The sequence below is a fragment of the Vanessa tameamea genome, chromosome 7 (assembly GCF_037043105.1).
Source record: "Vanessa tameamea isolate UH-Manoa-2023 chromosome 7, ilVanTame1 primary haplotype, whole genome shotgun sequence".
Classification (NCBI taxonomy): Eukaryota; Metazoa; Arthropoda; class Insecta; order Lepidoptera; family Nymphalidae; genus Vanessa; species Vanessa tameamea.
This window is the reverse complement of record NC_087315.1, coordinates 6,230,678-6,246,487: the sequence shown is the minus strand read 5'-3', so window position 1 is coordinate 6,246,487 and position 15,810 is coordinate 6,230,678. Positions and strand designations below refer to the sequence as shown.

At 33.8% G+C, this 15,810-nt stretch overlaps 1 protein-coding gene across 3 annotated transcripts in view; it reads right to left on the bottom strand.

Moving 5' to 3' along the window:
* The window catches only part of LOC113401344 (uncharacterized), a 59,199-nt gene that overhangs the window by 27,732 nt on the left and 15,657 nt on the right, over positions 1-15,810 (bottom strand). Inside the window, exons 1-3 of one of the 3 annotated variants that reach the window (XM_026641215.2) lie at positions 13,612-13,982; positions 12,212-12,694; positions 170-4,056 (exon numbers count right to left, since the gene is read on the bottom strand). In XM_026641215.2, coding sequence (XP_026497000.2) covers positions 170-4,056; positions 12,212-12,674 — 4,350 coding nt within the window. In that variant the 5' untranslated portion in view covers positions 12,675-12,694; positions 13,612-13,982. Of the gene's footprint in view, positions 1-169; positions 4,057-7,148; positions 7,167-12,211; positions 12,695-13,611; positions 13,983-15,810 lie in introns of those variants that run through there. The other 2 variants (XM_026641217.2, XM_026641218.2) reach the window with 2 other exon arrangements.

The window sequence follows — 15,810 nt, the reverse complement described above, 5'->3', positions numbered from 1 at the left end:
GCTTATATTTACTAACCTGATTAACATATTTTATAAGTTACTATAACTGAACACTCATCTATAAGTTAAAATGTTAGTTAGCTATTGATTTATTTCCTGCGTTTATTGTACAGTTAGATGTATCATATATTGAAATAAATACATTGTAGTTTTAATTAATGTTTCTTACCTCTGCATCAGGAGCCGATGCTCGTCTCCTCCCTCGCCATAGTCGGTCTTCACTACCACTAATTGCCCCACAACTTCTTGAGTGTGACTTTTGAGCTGCCAGGTCGGCAACGCCTGGGGATCGCCTCGCTTCACACCCACCGCCACCCAATGTTCCCCGGGAGTCAGCCGCGAGCAGAGCTGACTCAAAACTACCACGCCATGAAAACCTTTCACAATCACTCGCAACACTTCCTCTACTCGCCGCAGCCTCAAGGATATCGTGAGATCGACTACGAGCTAAAGCTCCTGGCTCCGAAGCACTGTCATCATCTGTGCTCGGAGATGCACCACCTGATACTTCATGCATTAATGCTACCAGTCTACCGCCAATATGGCGCATTACTTTCCCAAACAACGGCGGTGATCCGTCTCCAGCTCGTCCCAACGTCGCCGCTAATCTTTGATAAGCGCCAACAGCATCTCGTTCTAGAGACCCTGCTTCACTATTTCCGCGATCAAATTCATCAATTATTTCTCTACAGCTGTCAGATATTTGCTTTCTTAATGCTGACCGATTGGCTGCCGTACCTTCTAAATCGGAACCGGCGTAGTCTGAAGAGTCGTATGAATCACTCCACGTGTCTTCACTTGACAAATATTCTACAATTTCACGAACTTCCTCGTCTCGAATGCCGGGTACGGTTTTCATTAATCGAGTTAATTCACTTTCAAAATAAAGCAATTGCGGCGGCTTTGGCGGACGTGGACTTTCTGTGTTGGATGGATTTGATGTGGGGGTTGAGGTTCTAACGTTCGCCGTGTTAATCATTTGTTTGAAAAATTGGCGCATTTTTGTCATCATGAGGTTCGTTTCCTCATCGGATGACCAATTATTAAAGCTATCTTTTCTTGTTAATGGACTCGGAGGGGGTCGGGATGAAAGCGGTCGTTCTGGACGCTCATCAACGTCTTGCCGCACCTCTTCAATTATCTCTTCCAGCTCAGTTTTAGGTTCGTGAGACCTAGCAAACTCTGAACTCGAGTCTCCATTCCTTAATAAGTCGTCACAGCTACCTACAAAACCACTATCTCTGCTTGTTTGTTTTTTTGACTCTGAAAGCTCAGATCCTAAGGGTGGGAATTCAACTCGTGGTGATGACCTTCCATCTTCTCCTTCTGAAACAGACCTTGTATCATCCCGAGTTTCCTCTGGAAATTCAACTGATTGACGCCTTTCGTCAGCTGGTGAACCTCGTGGCTTTTTACTTTTTTTTCTTTTTGTTTCACCTTGCATATCCAGTCTTTCAAGGGATTCATGCCGGTCTTCTGTTTCAGTACTAGAGCCATCTGAAATTTCCTGATTATCTTGAGAAGGTTCATCGCCAGTTAATAAGTTATCTAAAGATGAAGAATGTGACCGAGGTGTTCCCCGAGCCCGAACTAACCGTTTTCGTCTTTGCTCGGGACTTTGTTTACCTTCACTATCGCTTCCAACACTTCCAGAGCCATCAGAATCACGTCGTTCTTGGTTGAAACCCATAAAACCAGACAAAAAATAGTTTTCTAAGCGCGAGGACACAAGTTCATCACTATCAACACTTCTTTTCGGTTGTTCCGTATCAACTATTGATTCATCACCCTCACTACAGATGCTTGATGTTTCCGACACTGGATCTTCATCATCCCGAATGTTCCTTCCGTCCCCTAAGCCAAAGAAAAAATATTTTTCCAGTTCAGTAGCTGAGATGGGTCTTTGTTTCTTTGTTGTGGGTTCTGTTTCGCTCTCTTCGCAACTTTCTTCGACTATAGTATGCAACGTAAAATCTAAGGAACGTCTACAATATGCAAAATCGTCTCCTCGAGCGGGCAGTGTAGCCTCATCTCCCGAATCTGAGTCCGAAGGTGAAGTGGCATCGTCGTGGCTAACGTCCTCAACCCACGAGTCGTCATCTGCGAGCCCCTCCTCGAGGCACACAACCGCCGAGAGAGTGTCGGCATTACTAACAACAGTCACTCCACCTGAAGGTTGCGCCGATTCGTCGTCGGATAATCGTTCGTTTGTATCGTTTTGTTGTTCACTAGCGCCCGGTTCCGGTTCGTTTTGCGAGTTTGTATGATGCACTATAATGTCACGCATGAGCCGCGTCGTGTCTGACGTGACAACGGAGACACGATCGTGCGTTATCATAACGCGGCTCGTGAAACGCGCGGACCCGTCCGCTTCGGCCGTGCGCGAGCGGCAAACTGTTGTCGCTACAGGTGCGCCCGCGCTCCCCTCCGTCTCAGCGCAAACCGGCCGCGAACCGTGCATTTTCTCCTCCCCTTGGTCCTCCATTAATTCTTTCTTCAATAACTCACTGAGCGTGCGTTCAATACCTTTAAACAAGTCTATTTTTTCATCGCTCTGTGGCGGTAATGGTAATAAACTTGTATCCGCTTGTTTTAGTTCCGGCGAGGGTGATAGTTTTCGGTATGAGTCTTTTTTTATTTCATTTGAAATGTTTTTATCGTAATTATTATCAAAAGAACACTCGACAGACACTTTTATATTACAGTCCGAGTTAAATGAATTATCTAATGAATCGTACTCGATATTTTCTGATATGCCACTGGTCCGACTATTGTCTAAATTACTTTGATAATCCAAGCTATTCGTGTAGTCGTCACTAACTGTATTAAAACTATTGAATTTCTCACACATTTCACTTTGAAGCATGTTTTCATCGCAAAACTTTATAAAATTAGACTTATTACACTCATTTTCACAATTTTCTTCACTATTACTATCAAAATTAATCATAGGGTAATTTTCGGAAAAATTAACTGAACCTAGAATAACGATATTATCACTATTTCCCGAAATACTTTCATTTGCAACCTCCGGTTCAATATTAATGTTATTTTCTAAAGGCATTTCCACAGCCATTATTTCTAAGCTATCGGATTTTTTGTCATAAGAATCGTCACAGTCGATTCCACTGCTATCTGCATTATCTTCCATGTCTGAGGAAGAATCCGCAGGATTAACGACAAACACACGTGAAAATTGTCCACCTCCGCCCCCTGAGTCGTCAGAGTCTTCGTCCGATGTCGCTGGTTCTTCGGGGGCGCCACTTCTGAGGTCATAACTTCTCCGTGCAATTCCGGTCTCGGAATCACTTGAATTTGCAGATTCATTGGATGATGCAAACGCATTCTCCGCATCGAGGTGGTCTGGCATTGTTTCCACGGTTTCCGACAAAATTGATATAGAGTCTTCTGCGATTACTTTTATTCCATCTGGCGTTTCATGTTCGACTGCGCGTTCGATAATGTTATCGTCCTTATCGTTATCAAGACCACTTGTTGGCACTTGTTGCTCGAACTGAATCGCTTTATCAGTTTTTTCTACAGTCATTTCGAGTCTATTTTGCGGTAAAACGGACGCGGTGGCGGCAGCGGTGACTGCGACGGCAGCGGCCGTCGTGAGACGGGCGAAAGCCGCAGCATCGAGAGGTGGAAAACCCGGATATGTATTCCAATGCGGAGCTGGCGGCGTCTGCGTTGGGAAAGCAAGAAGAGCCGGCCAAAGCGCCGCGGGAACCGGTACAGGCACAGGCACAGGGACAGCGACTATACGAGGTTCAGCGCCACAAGAACAAGTGCGGAGACAGGCTTGCGGTGTATGTTTTGTTGGTGGTGATTGTGGTGGTAGTGACTGCGCCGCCGATGCGCCCGGCTCGAAATAATCCCAATCACAGTCGTCGGGCGCGGGCGGCGCAGCCGAAGACGCGGTAGATGCTGAGTCTTCCGTGTCTTCGCGGCACGATGAATCGGAGCTTAGAAACACAAGACGGTAGTCTTCGGGACGCATGCGACCGGCCTCTGGTTCACTTATTTCTCCTTGTTCGTTATTGACGCCCCAATCTAAAATTAAAAGAAATTACAATTACAAATAAATATTACATAAACTATATAATGTATTCAAACAATTATTTCAAATATGTAATAAAACGACAGCGGCCTTTGTCGAAGTCTTTTGAGTGGGCGTTAAGTCTGGTTTATGAAAACACGTACAAAAACAAAATTAAGTAAAACGCATCTTTCTGGCGTTATTTTCTATTTACAGTTTTATTATTAGTTATCCTAGTATTATTATAGTATATCTATGAAATAATAACATTTAACAACTAACGTAATCATTACGAGGACGTAGTAATGTCTAATTGAAATTAGTAGCATGCAGGTAACAAATATATATGTAGTAAATCTAAGTTTAATGTTAAATAAAATAGTAGTGATGAAGCGATTCCGTATAACTACTCCTGTAGAATATTGAAAGGCAAGCGTCGGTTTCACAAATTTGTATTAAATACTGTAAGGCGTTCTGCTCAATTGTTAAGTTACTTTCTTTGTTTATGTGAAATAAAAGGTTATTAGTATAAATAAACTAATTTATTTAATTAGTATAAAAAAATACCATCAATAACTTCTATAAAAGTATTCAAATATCATTTAATACTGAAATGTCATAATTAAATATCGTTATATCAAAAATGCTTTCAAGTACCTATTGTGTAAATAACAAAATACTGTCATCAAAATATACTTAATTTATGAATTATAATACAATCACTAAAAACTGATAAGTAACCTAGTTAATTATAGTAAATATAATAAAATTTATTTATTAGAATTTGCTAATTCTAATTACAACTAATTCCTGATTTTAATATAAGTATTCTATTTACGCTCGTATTAAGTGATATCTATGTTTCATATATACTCGTTGTTCGGATGTAACAAATAACTTCGAGTATATTTGAGAGAGGTAATATTAAACAGATACGTGTTTCATAAATGATTACAGATAAACAAATTATCGGAACATTCATAATAATTAGTTTGCCTCATAATTTGCCGTCTTTGAAATAATTTCGAACAAACCGTGTGTCTCACGCTATTTTCATATAACGTGAAATTACAATGTAAAATGCTCGTCTCTAGAAAGCACCACGGATGGGTGGCCCGTTCAGCGTCGTGAGTCGAAAGTAAGGTACCACACGAGTCAATATCATAACAAAATATCTATGATATTATCTGAATAGAGCAAGATTATTCCAAGTTTAAATTACAAAAGAACTAACGCTTATATTTTACTAAAGTTTAAGTTCAAAATTAAAATACTAAATCATAATGTGGGTGGTACATAAATTAATTTCAATTTTATGAGTTATATTTTAAACCAACCTTAATAAGGACATAAATTTATACTGAAAGTATAATATATGTATTGAGCAACGTGACAAGAATGTATCATACTGTATCAAACTGATAACAAGAGACCTTAAGTATTGCCATGATTTTCAGTATAAATTAATGAAATTTGGATATTAATGGCAGAACAATAGATGTTAAATTAGCATGCGATTATTAAAAATTCGTATCATGTGCTACCTGTGACGCGACTTTAAAGTAGAGTTGCTATATACTTATATTACATTGTTGCAAACACGCCATTAATATAGCGCGTATTTACATAGTATTGACATCAATATGAAATCGGTATTGTAACGTGTTCAATGACACGAATATGTGGCTTATATTTATAAAATAAGCTTTAAATGAAAATTGTTCTTGATGGTAAGATTCATTATATTTAACAATAAACGAAGGTAGCAAAATTAATTAGTAGACAATTAACAAAAAATGATCACTTTTATGTTATGTTCTTAATAAGAGTAGCGTACAACCTAGTTATATATATGTTAGGGTACTAAACAATGAAAGTAAGGTTTTGGACGTTGGCGCTAGCCCAAGGCTCTTGCGTGTGGGCCGAGAGGAGGCAGCGAGGCCAGGACACAGATTTAGCTTGTCCTTTCTTTATATAGAACTTGACTAGTTGGCTAGTTTATTTGGCAATAAGATTAATAGATCCAAATGTGACCATGGTACAGTTTTGTATTGTTTGTTTATGGATGAAGAATATATCTCGATCCATCTGTACTACTTTATTTTAACTACGTTTAACGAAAACCGATAGAAAAATCGGGACTTCATCCCTAGTACCTAATCCATGGAAATATTCGTTCAAAAATTGAAATACTAATATTATCGATATTCATTTAAGACTAACAAAAAAAAAGATAAGACGTCCTAAAACCATTACAATAACTTACACAGTTCTTTTATGTAATACTTTTTGCCTCGAAGATTTATGATTCTGATCAACGCGGTCCGCTGGATATTATTGTTTTATTCTACTAAGATTGAGGTGCACGTCAATGGTGAATATGTGCAACATGCATACATCGTGCATGTTTTCTAAGAATAATCTGTATTAAGCCTTTAATATTATGTTTTTGATTGGAAGTCAAAATTATATAGGCGTTTAGAGTTACCACCATAGTGATCGTAGATGCTATTAATCATAATAGCATATCATTTTGCTGATTTCGAACAAGTCACGAAAAGTCAATCAATTCACACGGACTGTCAGATAAAAAAGTTTTTTTAGGTCATCTTCACAATCAAGATCTATGCCATAGTAACAAAAGGCGTGCTGGTTTTACCTTACGTCATCTTAAGCCCATGCCGAATTGATTTCGTATTTGTTGGAAATGGTTAAACCCCATCTTGTTTTATACTAAGATCAGGTTGGGGTAAATTCAAAGTTTTTGTAATGGTTTCTTATTTTAGACACACGTATTTAGTATTGTGTTATAGCAATTTCATGAAATTATATAGTTTGTTTATACAATAGCGGTAAATAATCAAATGTGTTAAACTAATATCACTCTTCTTAGATATAATACAGAACGACGTGTGGTTATACGATATTGGTTTACATACTGTTTCTTTTACTGGGTCCATAATCCATTTAAAGAGAACGCGAAGGGTTTCGTTACTAATTTACTTACAAAGGCAACTAGGTACGTTAGATAGAATTACACTACGCTGACTCACTTATTTCGTCTCTATCCAATTACCTAATATTAAACGGTTAAATATTTACTTACTTTTTATGAGATGTATTCAATAAAATTCCCATATATACGTCTTATTTAATCTTATTTTAATACAAAAACTTTATTGCAAACGCTACAATACTTTAAAAGAGTTATTGTTTAACGACATTCGGTATAACGGTCACAACACACACTAGCAACTTTAGGACAACATAAACACACAACACAATTGTACAAACACATGGAACACAATTTTAAATGTGAAATATATTTTATTCAAAAGAGTTTTTATGTTAAGTTTGGAACGTGTATTTTGTTTTGGCTTGTATGCGTAGGGCTTCGAACGAGCGCGGGGCTGAGCGCGCAAGCGGATGTGCGCAGGGAGCCGGCCGACTGCTGCGCTCACCGCGGCTAGTGTTGTATCTAGTTGTTCGACTATTTCGTTATCGACATGTTTTTTTTGGTGATACTACGGTAATATACACATTAAATCTAGTTAAGTATTTGATTTTTTTTTTGTCTTTCTACATGAATAATAATACATTAACTGAGAATATTGAGAGAAAACCTCAGTAAATAGTCAATACTACATTTTACTATCCCCTTCGTAACATTACATTATTATTGTTGTTAGAGTAAAAATTAAAATAATCAAATATAAAAGTGAAGTTAAATATGTACCGTATTTAATGAGTATAAAATCTTAAGTTTTGTTCAATTATTTAGTTAATTATTGTAAAGCTACCGCCGCTGAAGCCGAATGATTGGCTATTCCAATCGCACGAGAAATTAAGATTAAAATAAATAACATAGACATCGTAATAATGTGGTATCATTGTCGGGATCTTAAATATTTTTTACCGTAATCATTATGGATTCGTGCCAAAATATAGTTTTGAATGTTGGTAAAATTGTAATCGGACCTTAGTCTTAAAAAAATTAAGGGGATATTAGTAGTTTAGTGGAATATTACATGTTTTATAAATAAAGAATAAAGATATATTAGACAAAGAACTGTTTGTAGTGCAAAATATGGCAGAGATATTAGCAGATTGCATGGAATATCTGAAATCTAAGGTTTGTTTATATGTACTGCCTTTTCGATTTGATAGACTGTATATTCTAGAAAACCTGTTTTTCCTCTTTTCCACCGATTAAATTACATTTATGTACTTTTCGGATTAGTGATTATCGATTAAAAATTTATCGATACTAAATTTATCGAATTTTCAACGAACTAATGTCGTGACTCACTGGCGTCTCAACGCCAACAACAAAATAGAACTAAATGGTAAAAAGTCGTAAGTGACCTTTGATGATACACAAAAACGCTTTACCTCTATTGAGGGCCAAACTTTGGTGCAAAAAAGATTCACACACAGGTAGGCGGTTAAGACTTCTCCGAATATTCAGCACTAGAGGAACAATGAACTCGTGTTAGCAAACTAGCCCAAACAGCCTGCGAGGTAGAACTGTTTAGTATAGAGCCAACTTCAAATAAAGTATGATTCGTATGCTTGTGTAAGTAAAGCCTGCCCAAGCACACGTGCGTAACAATAACGCCAGTTTTAAAATACAAAAGATAAACCTGAATGTAATCAAAGATTACATTTTATTACTTTGTCGTATTCTAATTTATAAAATAACTTTACATCAATAGAAGATTTGTTAAAAATAAGTTCGGAGTTATATAACATTTAGCAATTACAGCTTTGCACTCAGCCATTGGGCACGCGGTAACTCTTACATCTGCGTTAAATCGAGTTATTGTTGAAACAAAATTATATTAACAATTACAGCCAAGGTTTAATATTATGTCATAAATAAAGAAGGTCAATACACTAGTGAAGGTCGAGAACATTTTTTTTTCTTTATACATAAAATATTTTAAAATTTAATTTTAATAATTATCATTGTAAGACAATAACTTTAATTAAAATAATTATTTAATAAATTCAATAAAACGACGGACACTTTTGTTATATTCATATTTAATACTTTGTTAAATCATTTCGTTTCCAAGACATGGGTTAAGAGACGAACATGTAAAAGACTTCAACGCTAGCAACGTTATAGGTAAACATTAACAGTTTAAATACGAATACCTACATGTATATACCTACGAATGTATATATGTGTATATTTTAGTAGAACAAATACATATAATTTTATAACCTATATTTGAGATAGGAACTATAGGTATACATATAACGTAAGGTTATTACTATTAAACTTATAATTTAAAGACTATTTTTCACATAAATTATTATCGTTTTTTTTTTATTTCATTTAACAAACGGTTATACGAGATAAATACAAGACTTATTTAAAATTATTTAATATTGAATACAATTTTTTTGGTCCTCTTTCTCTACGTCTTTAGCAGAGATAGTGCTTAACGGGAATTGTATTTTTTTAATTTTGTTGATTGAGCAACAAAGAACTGTATACAATAACATTTTATATTAAAAATCAATTCTATGTCAATGCTTTACCTACGCTTAATAATAGAAGCGTTGCATTGGCCTATTCCCCAAGGGCATCCCACACGCATACAGCCTACAGGATGCCGACACTTCCTCTGCGTAGATCACCTACCAAGACAGTCATAATGATCTTGACTCGTAAAATATATTTTTATAAAATACCTAGTCCTTTATAATTATATTCCTACAGCTCATACAATTAAACCATTAATGGCAAATTATTTCATAGAAAATGACCAAGGTCCCTTTTTTTTACTTTTTGATTTATATATTAATAATAAATAATACGAAATTTGTATTTATTAGAATTATTTAAGTAAGCTACTTTTTCATACCACAAAACCTCACGTAAGCGCCACCTGTTGGTAACTCCGAACACTATAAGAATATTAACAACCCATCGATGCCATGTTTACCTTACTATGTATAGATGGCAGGGCTTTGTTTTTAAGTGACAATTTATTAAAAGTAATTCTCGATTATTTTATAATATTACGTTTGATAAAGTTCCTATCGCAAGTAGCAACAGATTGCATCGAGATATTTTGTATATCCCTTTATATTTATAAGTCAAACAAAAATATACCAAGTAACATGTTATCTAATATTTTAAGATGTAACTTGGTTTTTTATTTAATCTTTCCAGATTCACGCTCGATCTGTAATAATAAAAGTTTATGTTTTTATCTACAAGTATAGTATGTTTATCTTTCCCATGTTTTTCTCTAAAACGATTTTTATGGAATTATTATTTCAATTTATTTAGAAAGATTTTTTTAAGTGAAGGATGTCAAAAATATATTATCACAAAAACTGTATTTCGAAATTCTACAAACAAACATCACAAAGGTTTTTAAAACCCGAAAATATAATTTATAACTGAAGATCTTTTCTCTATATTTCACATATATAGTCACAGTAACCATTTTCTTAACGAATAGGAAATAATACATTGTATATTTGTTATTAAGTCGTGTCCTTATATTGAAAGTACCAGTTGTAATGTTGAGACAAAATTTACAACTCTAAAATTTGTTAGCATTGTTTAAAAATAATGTTTAACAAATAAATATTTACAATGCCTAATCAGTTACGTTTAGTCAATGTTCTTATCTAAATTCACATTTGCGTTACTTTGGCTAATACCGACACTCAAAATACCGCAGAGGTACAAAAAATTATCGTTATCGTGGCTAGTGATCTCTCCGTTCTGAACCTAGAAGAGTACCGTGACGCCCCGCACCTTTTTTTAAGCTTTCATTATTTAAGTTATATCCTCCAAACAACGTATTTAAATAAGCATTATAACCAAGCCTTCAATAGAAAATATCTGCAATCATTATTTTGATGAGGTTATAATCATTATTAAAGGAACAAAAGATCAAATATTTTTTTAAACTAACTGGTCTTTTTCTATAGATAATCTTGAGAAATTTTCTTTATGGGTTTTTGTGAAGTCCATACATTACAGTACGATGTTACAATATGACAGTTTATCTCAATATATTTTATCATAATTAGTTATTAATCATAAACTATACAGCAAAATATTGTATTCATGTAGTCTATGTTAATTTTCAAACATAATATTAATATAACAATAACAAATAACTGTCTGATAAGTCCCTTTGCATCCATCGTAGAAAAACATTGAGCAACGTTTTTATAAGATACGTGTGATTATGTACTGGTTACACAAACTATTTTCATACTAATTCAAATTCGAATGTTTGTGCAAATAATAAATCAATGTTGACTCGGTGATAATTTCCACAAGTCTGCAACTAAATTACCACGTGTTTAGTTACGAATGACTATCATATTACTAAAATGTATCAGACTGAATTCAATAACCATTATTATATTTATAATCTACTTTAAATATACGGTACATTATATATTTAAAGCTTAACTTCACTTGATAAATATTTGTATTATAAACAGAGGTGATATTGCAAGAAATCACGACCTTTACATTTCCGAAGTTTTATGTCGAAATAATTTAACATTGAAGCTGCATTTTCATTTGAATTGACGGTTTTTTAAAAAAAAATATTTGTGAATGTTTAATATAATTAGTTTCTTTTGGGGTCTTCTTTGCAAAATGACAATCTCAGACCGGTTGTAGCGGTTCAAGACATTGCGAAATTGGATAAAATATTCTGAGAATTTAAATTTATAAATAATTATCAACCATTCCATTTAAAATATTTTAATTATAAGACAATTTTTAGTAATTATATCCTGTTTAAGAAGCTCTGAATTCATATGTGTTTTATTGCATATGAAATTATTTAGATGATCTTAATCTATTGAGATACCTAAAGTACTCGAGCTTTACTCAAATTACTTTGACGTCTGAACACAAATGTCACATTTTGTTGTTTAAATATCGATTAAAAAATATGTTTTATTTCATTCGTTAGTCTACATTCTAATTTTACAATCCAGTTTATCTGGACTAAGCACTGCTGGAAACTGGTTCATACGACACGAGTTTTTTCAGATAAGTAAAACAGAATACGATATGATACCTTCAATACACTATGGATAGCGTTGACAATGCCCACCTCTACCTATTTGAGCGTGTCGTTTTAATGCAAATATTCAATACAAAGAAAAACTTACCAAGGTTAGATGGCGTTCGGCGTCGTCGTGCCGACGCTTTTCTTACGGCTATGGAGACCAATGAGTCCATTTCGCTTCCCGAATCCCATCGAGGCCTTTGCGGCAAAGGTTGAGCCATGACACGGACATCATCCTCTGTATCTCTATCACTACTAGTCGGCGGCAGATTTGATTCGTCACTTTCAGGTGGCCCGGGCTCACCTTTCATCTTAAACACTGCGTCCATAGAAACATCTTCGAAATCGGCACACGAAATGGGGTAGGTCAAAGTCCTCTGTATGTTGCTTTTCTTGTGTCTCACTTTCACTGACCCCTCGGATAATGATCTTTTACCGTTCAATTTGTTCTCGCTTTTCGTGTCCCCTTGAGTAAATTTTAAGTCTGACGGTGACAAAGATTTTTTTCTAGAATTGCGCCTTTTCATGCTCCGCTTTGGTCTGCTTGATTCTTTTTGAGCCTGCATTGTTGCTGCATTTGCGCGATCTGAAAAAATATAAGTAGCTGTTTATAAATTGACTTTATTTTCAATTCACCGACATTAAACAATACGATTAATTACATCAATTATTTAATTATCTACATAATTTCATTAATATTTTGTAATAGGTTTGATAGAAATAGCTCTATCAATTATTATTTAACGTGTAACAACTGTGTAGAATGTGTAAATTAATCGTTAGTAGTATTATTTTGACAATGGCTTTTAATTACGCCATTGATCCCGTTTTTTGCTAATCTAATGAATAGCGGAGTTCTTTGATTCGTGGTACCTTATATAATAAATTAAATAATTATTTACATAAGCACTAATTAGTTTATTAAGTAACTAATTATTAAATATCAGTCATGTATAGTTTTGTTTCCATTTCTTATTTTCAGTAAATTTTCAATTTTAAATAAGATATTTTTATAGTAGCAATGTTTGAATTTTACTATTCTATGTTAAAAGTATCCACTAAATTTTATCTTATCTGACATTTTACTGTTTTTGTTTGTATACAAAGTTACAAGTACACAGTTAGATCGTTATTAAAAACATAAGCTTTGATTCTTTGATTTGAAGTCATAAAAAATAAACACTCAAATTTTATTGAACAACTTAAGCAAATAAACAGAACCTATTTATTATATGAAAAACGATTTATCTTAATAAGATTATATTGATAGCAATAAGAGTATATAGTTATTTCGACGTGTAAACAAAAATCAATATATTATATGTATCAATAATTTCGTACTATAAATATATTTAATGAAGAGTAATTAGTTTTAGTTCACTTGTTTCTCTGACCTTTCTATTAGAATTCCCTTTGTTTTTACTAACATTTGCTTACATATTAATAAATGAACACATTGAGAAGATGGAGAAATGTAACGTTAAATACATATAGCGACAGTACCTTTCAACACGAACCACAACCGCAAACCGAAGAAATATAATATTATCTACACTGCATCCTATCACTTCAATTTCACTAAACAAACGTACGTCATAAGGACGTTATCTACGCGAAATAAAAATTAAAATACCAAATCGTATCTTAAAAAACAGCGGCACAAAGGTTGTATTCTAATATAGAGACAGTTGGTATTTCATGTTGTAGCTATGTGGGATTGCAAAATGAAACATTGCTCGTCAAAGGTCGCGGTCTAGAGAAGGTAGCGCGGTAACGTCCATAGCCAACGGTTCTGAACGTTCAACTGGCTGTATAAAGTGTATATACACAGTTTACAGTAGGCGCGACGTAATACCATGAACTGTTGTTTGTGCTTGACAAGACGATATTTTTTACGAGGCGATTTTCATATTCAGATAAGTAAAATAACATTATTAGAAAATACTCAATAACTGTTAATTAAAAAAATAAATGAAAACATCTACATAATAAGGCAAACAGAAAAAAACTGACACTGTAACTTGTTTTGAGAGACCGATAAGATAAAAAAGATAAAGAAATATTTACATCGTCTCATCGTCGATTGGTTTTCCTCGTATTGTGTACACGAAATTAAATTACTTTTATAATCAGTTTATACTCTTTTAAATTCATTTATATTTTATTGAAGATATTCTTAATCTTATGTAGTTAAATATAAAGTACTTTTAGTTAAATTATTCTGTTAATTTTTTGGATATACGAGACGTATGACTATCGAAAAAACGTAATTCAAATTTTTTGTGAGTCTCTGTTGTAAATATGATATGTTTTATTACAATTGAGTTCAATTTTACTGATATTTTTATAATGAAGACAAAAAAAGTTTTTATATTTTTTCGTTAGTCTGTAGTGCGAATGTGAAGTATTTTATCAATCTAATGGCCATCCACATTTAGAGACCAATTAACGGAACCATGTTAACCTGAATCAACCGGAGAGCATCTGTTAACCTGAATTGGTCTTGCAACAGACTGTAAAATAGCAGTTTTACGGCAAATACAACAATCTTGGATAAAATATTCAATGGTTGATTTAAAAATCATTTCTATTGAAAGAGAATTGAAGTAAAATATATTTGTAAACAAGAGAGAACTAATCGAAAATTGACTGACATACAACATCAAATATATTATGTAAATATTAGAGTAACTTTTATAACAAACATAAGTTTTCTATGGCAAATATAAAAATGTAAGTTTAAGCTAATTTACACTCATAATTGTGGGGGTAATCAGAGTATATGTGTATGACAAGTTCACGTTCCCATAAAAAATCAGTCAGGTTGCAAGTTTCCCATGCCCTCAGACAATGCGGGTCGGTATCGTATGGTCTATGGCTCTTTGTTTGCTTGTTTAATCACTTGTTTAGTTTTCTTCACGTAACACCTTCAACTTGTAACTTACTTCGATTTGACTAATTTACTCTTTAAAGTGATTAACTTCTAGCTTGTATTCATGTTTTAAAAATAGTATAATGATACAATTATTTAACTAACTGTTGATTGATGCTATTTTATATAATAGTCTTTTACTATCAATAGAAACAGATTTTTATCATAACAACGATATAACAAAACGACGACATCATACTTACTTACATTACAACAACGTGAGAACGAATATTTTTATGTAATTAGCTTATTTAATTGTTTTTAAAATTATATGGTTTGAGGTTCATATTTCTTTTTACCAGATTCACTTTAAATTATGTTTATTATTAAACTTTATCTATTTATTATTGAATAATTGATAAAAAGAACGATCAACGGGTTGAGAAAAATGTACATTTTATTTTATTGATTAATTCAAATCACGGAAGCGTCTATCTGCAGCATTTTATACAGGCGGAAAAATATATACAAACAGATGTGTCATGGTAGGTTACAGTAATTATCAACGGATCACAACGCGCAATATTACGATTATTAGCCCTGTGCTAAATAACTGTTGCGGAAATTATGTACGTAATTAAAATATATTACTATGCACTCATAATTGCAGACCAGCATGTATAATAGCGCTAAATATGACTTAAGTGCAAGGTATTTTGAACGAGACCTTAGCCTATTAAATGGTTGATCATCAAATGTAACCTAAAGTTTACGATGACTGGTTAACTGCACCCGTATATGCTCTACCGCTGTACAAACCATTATTAAAG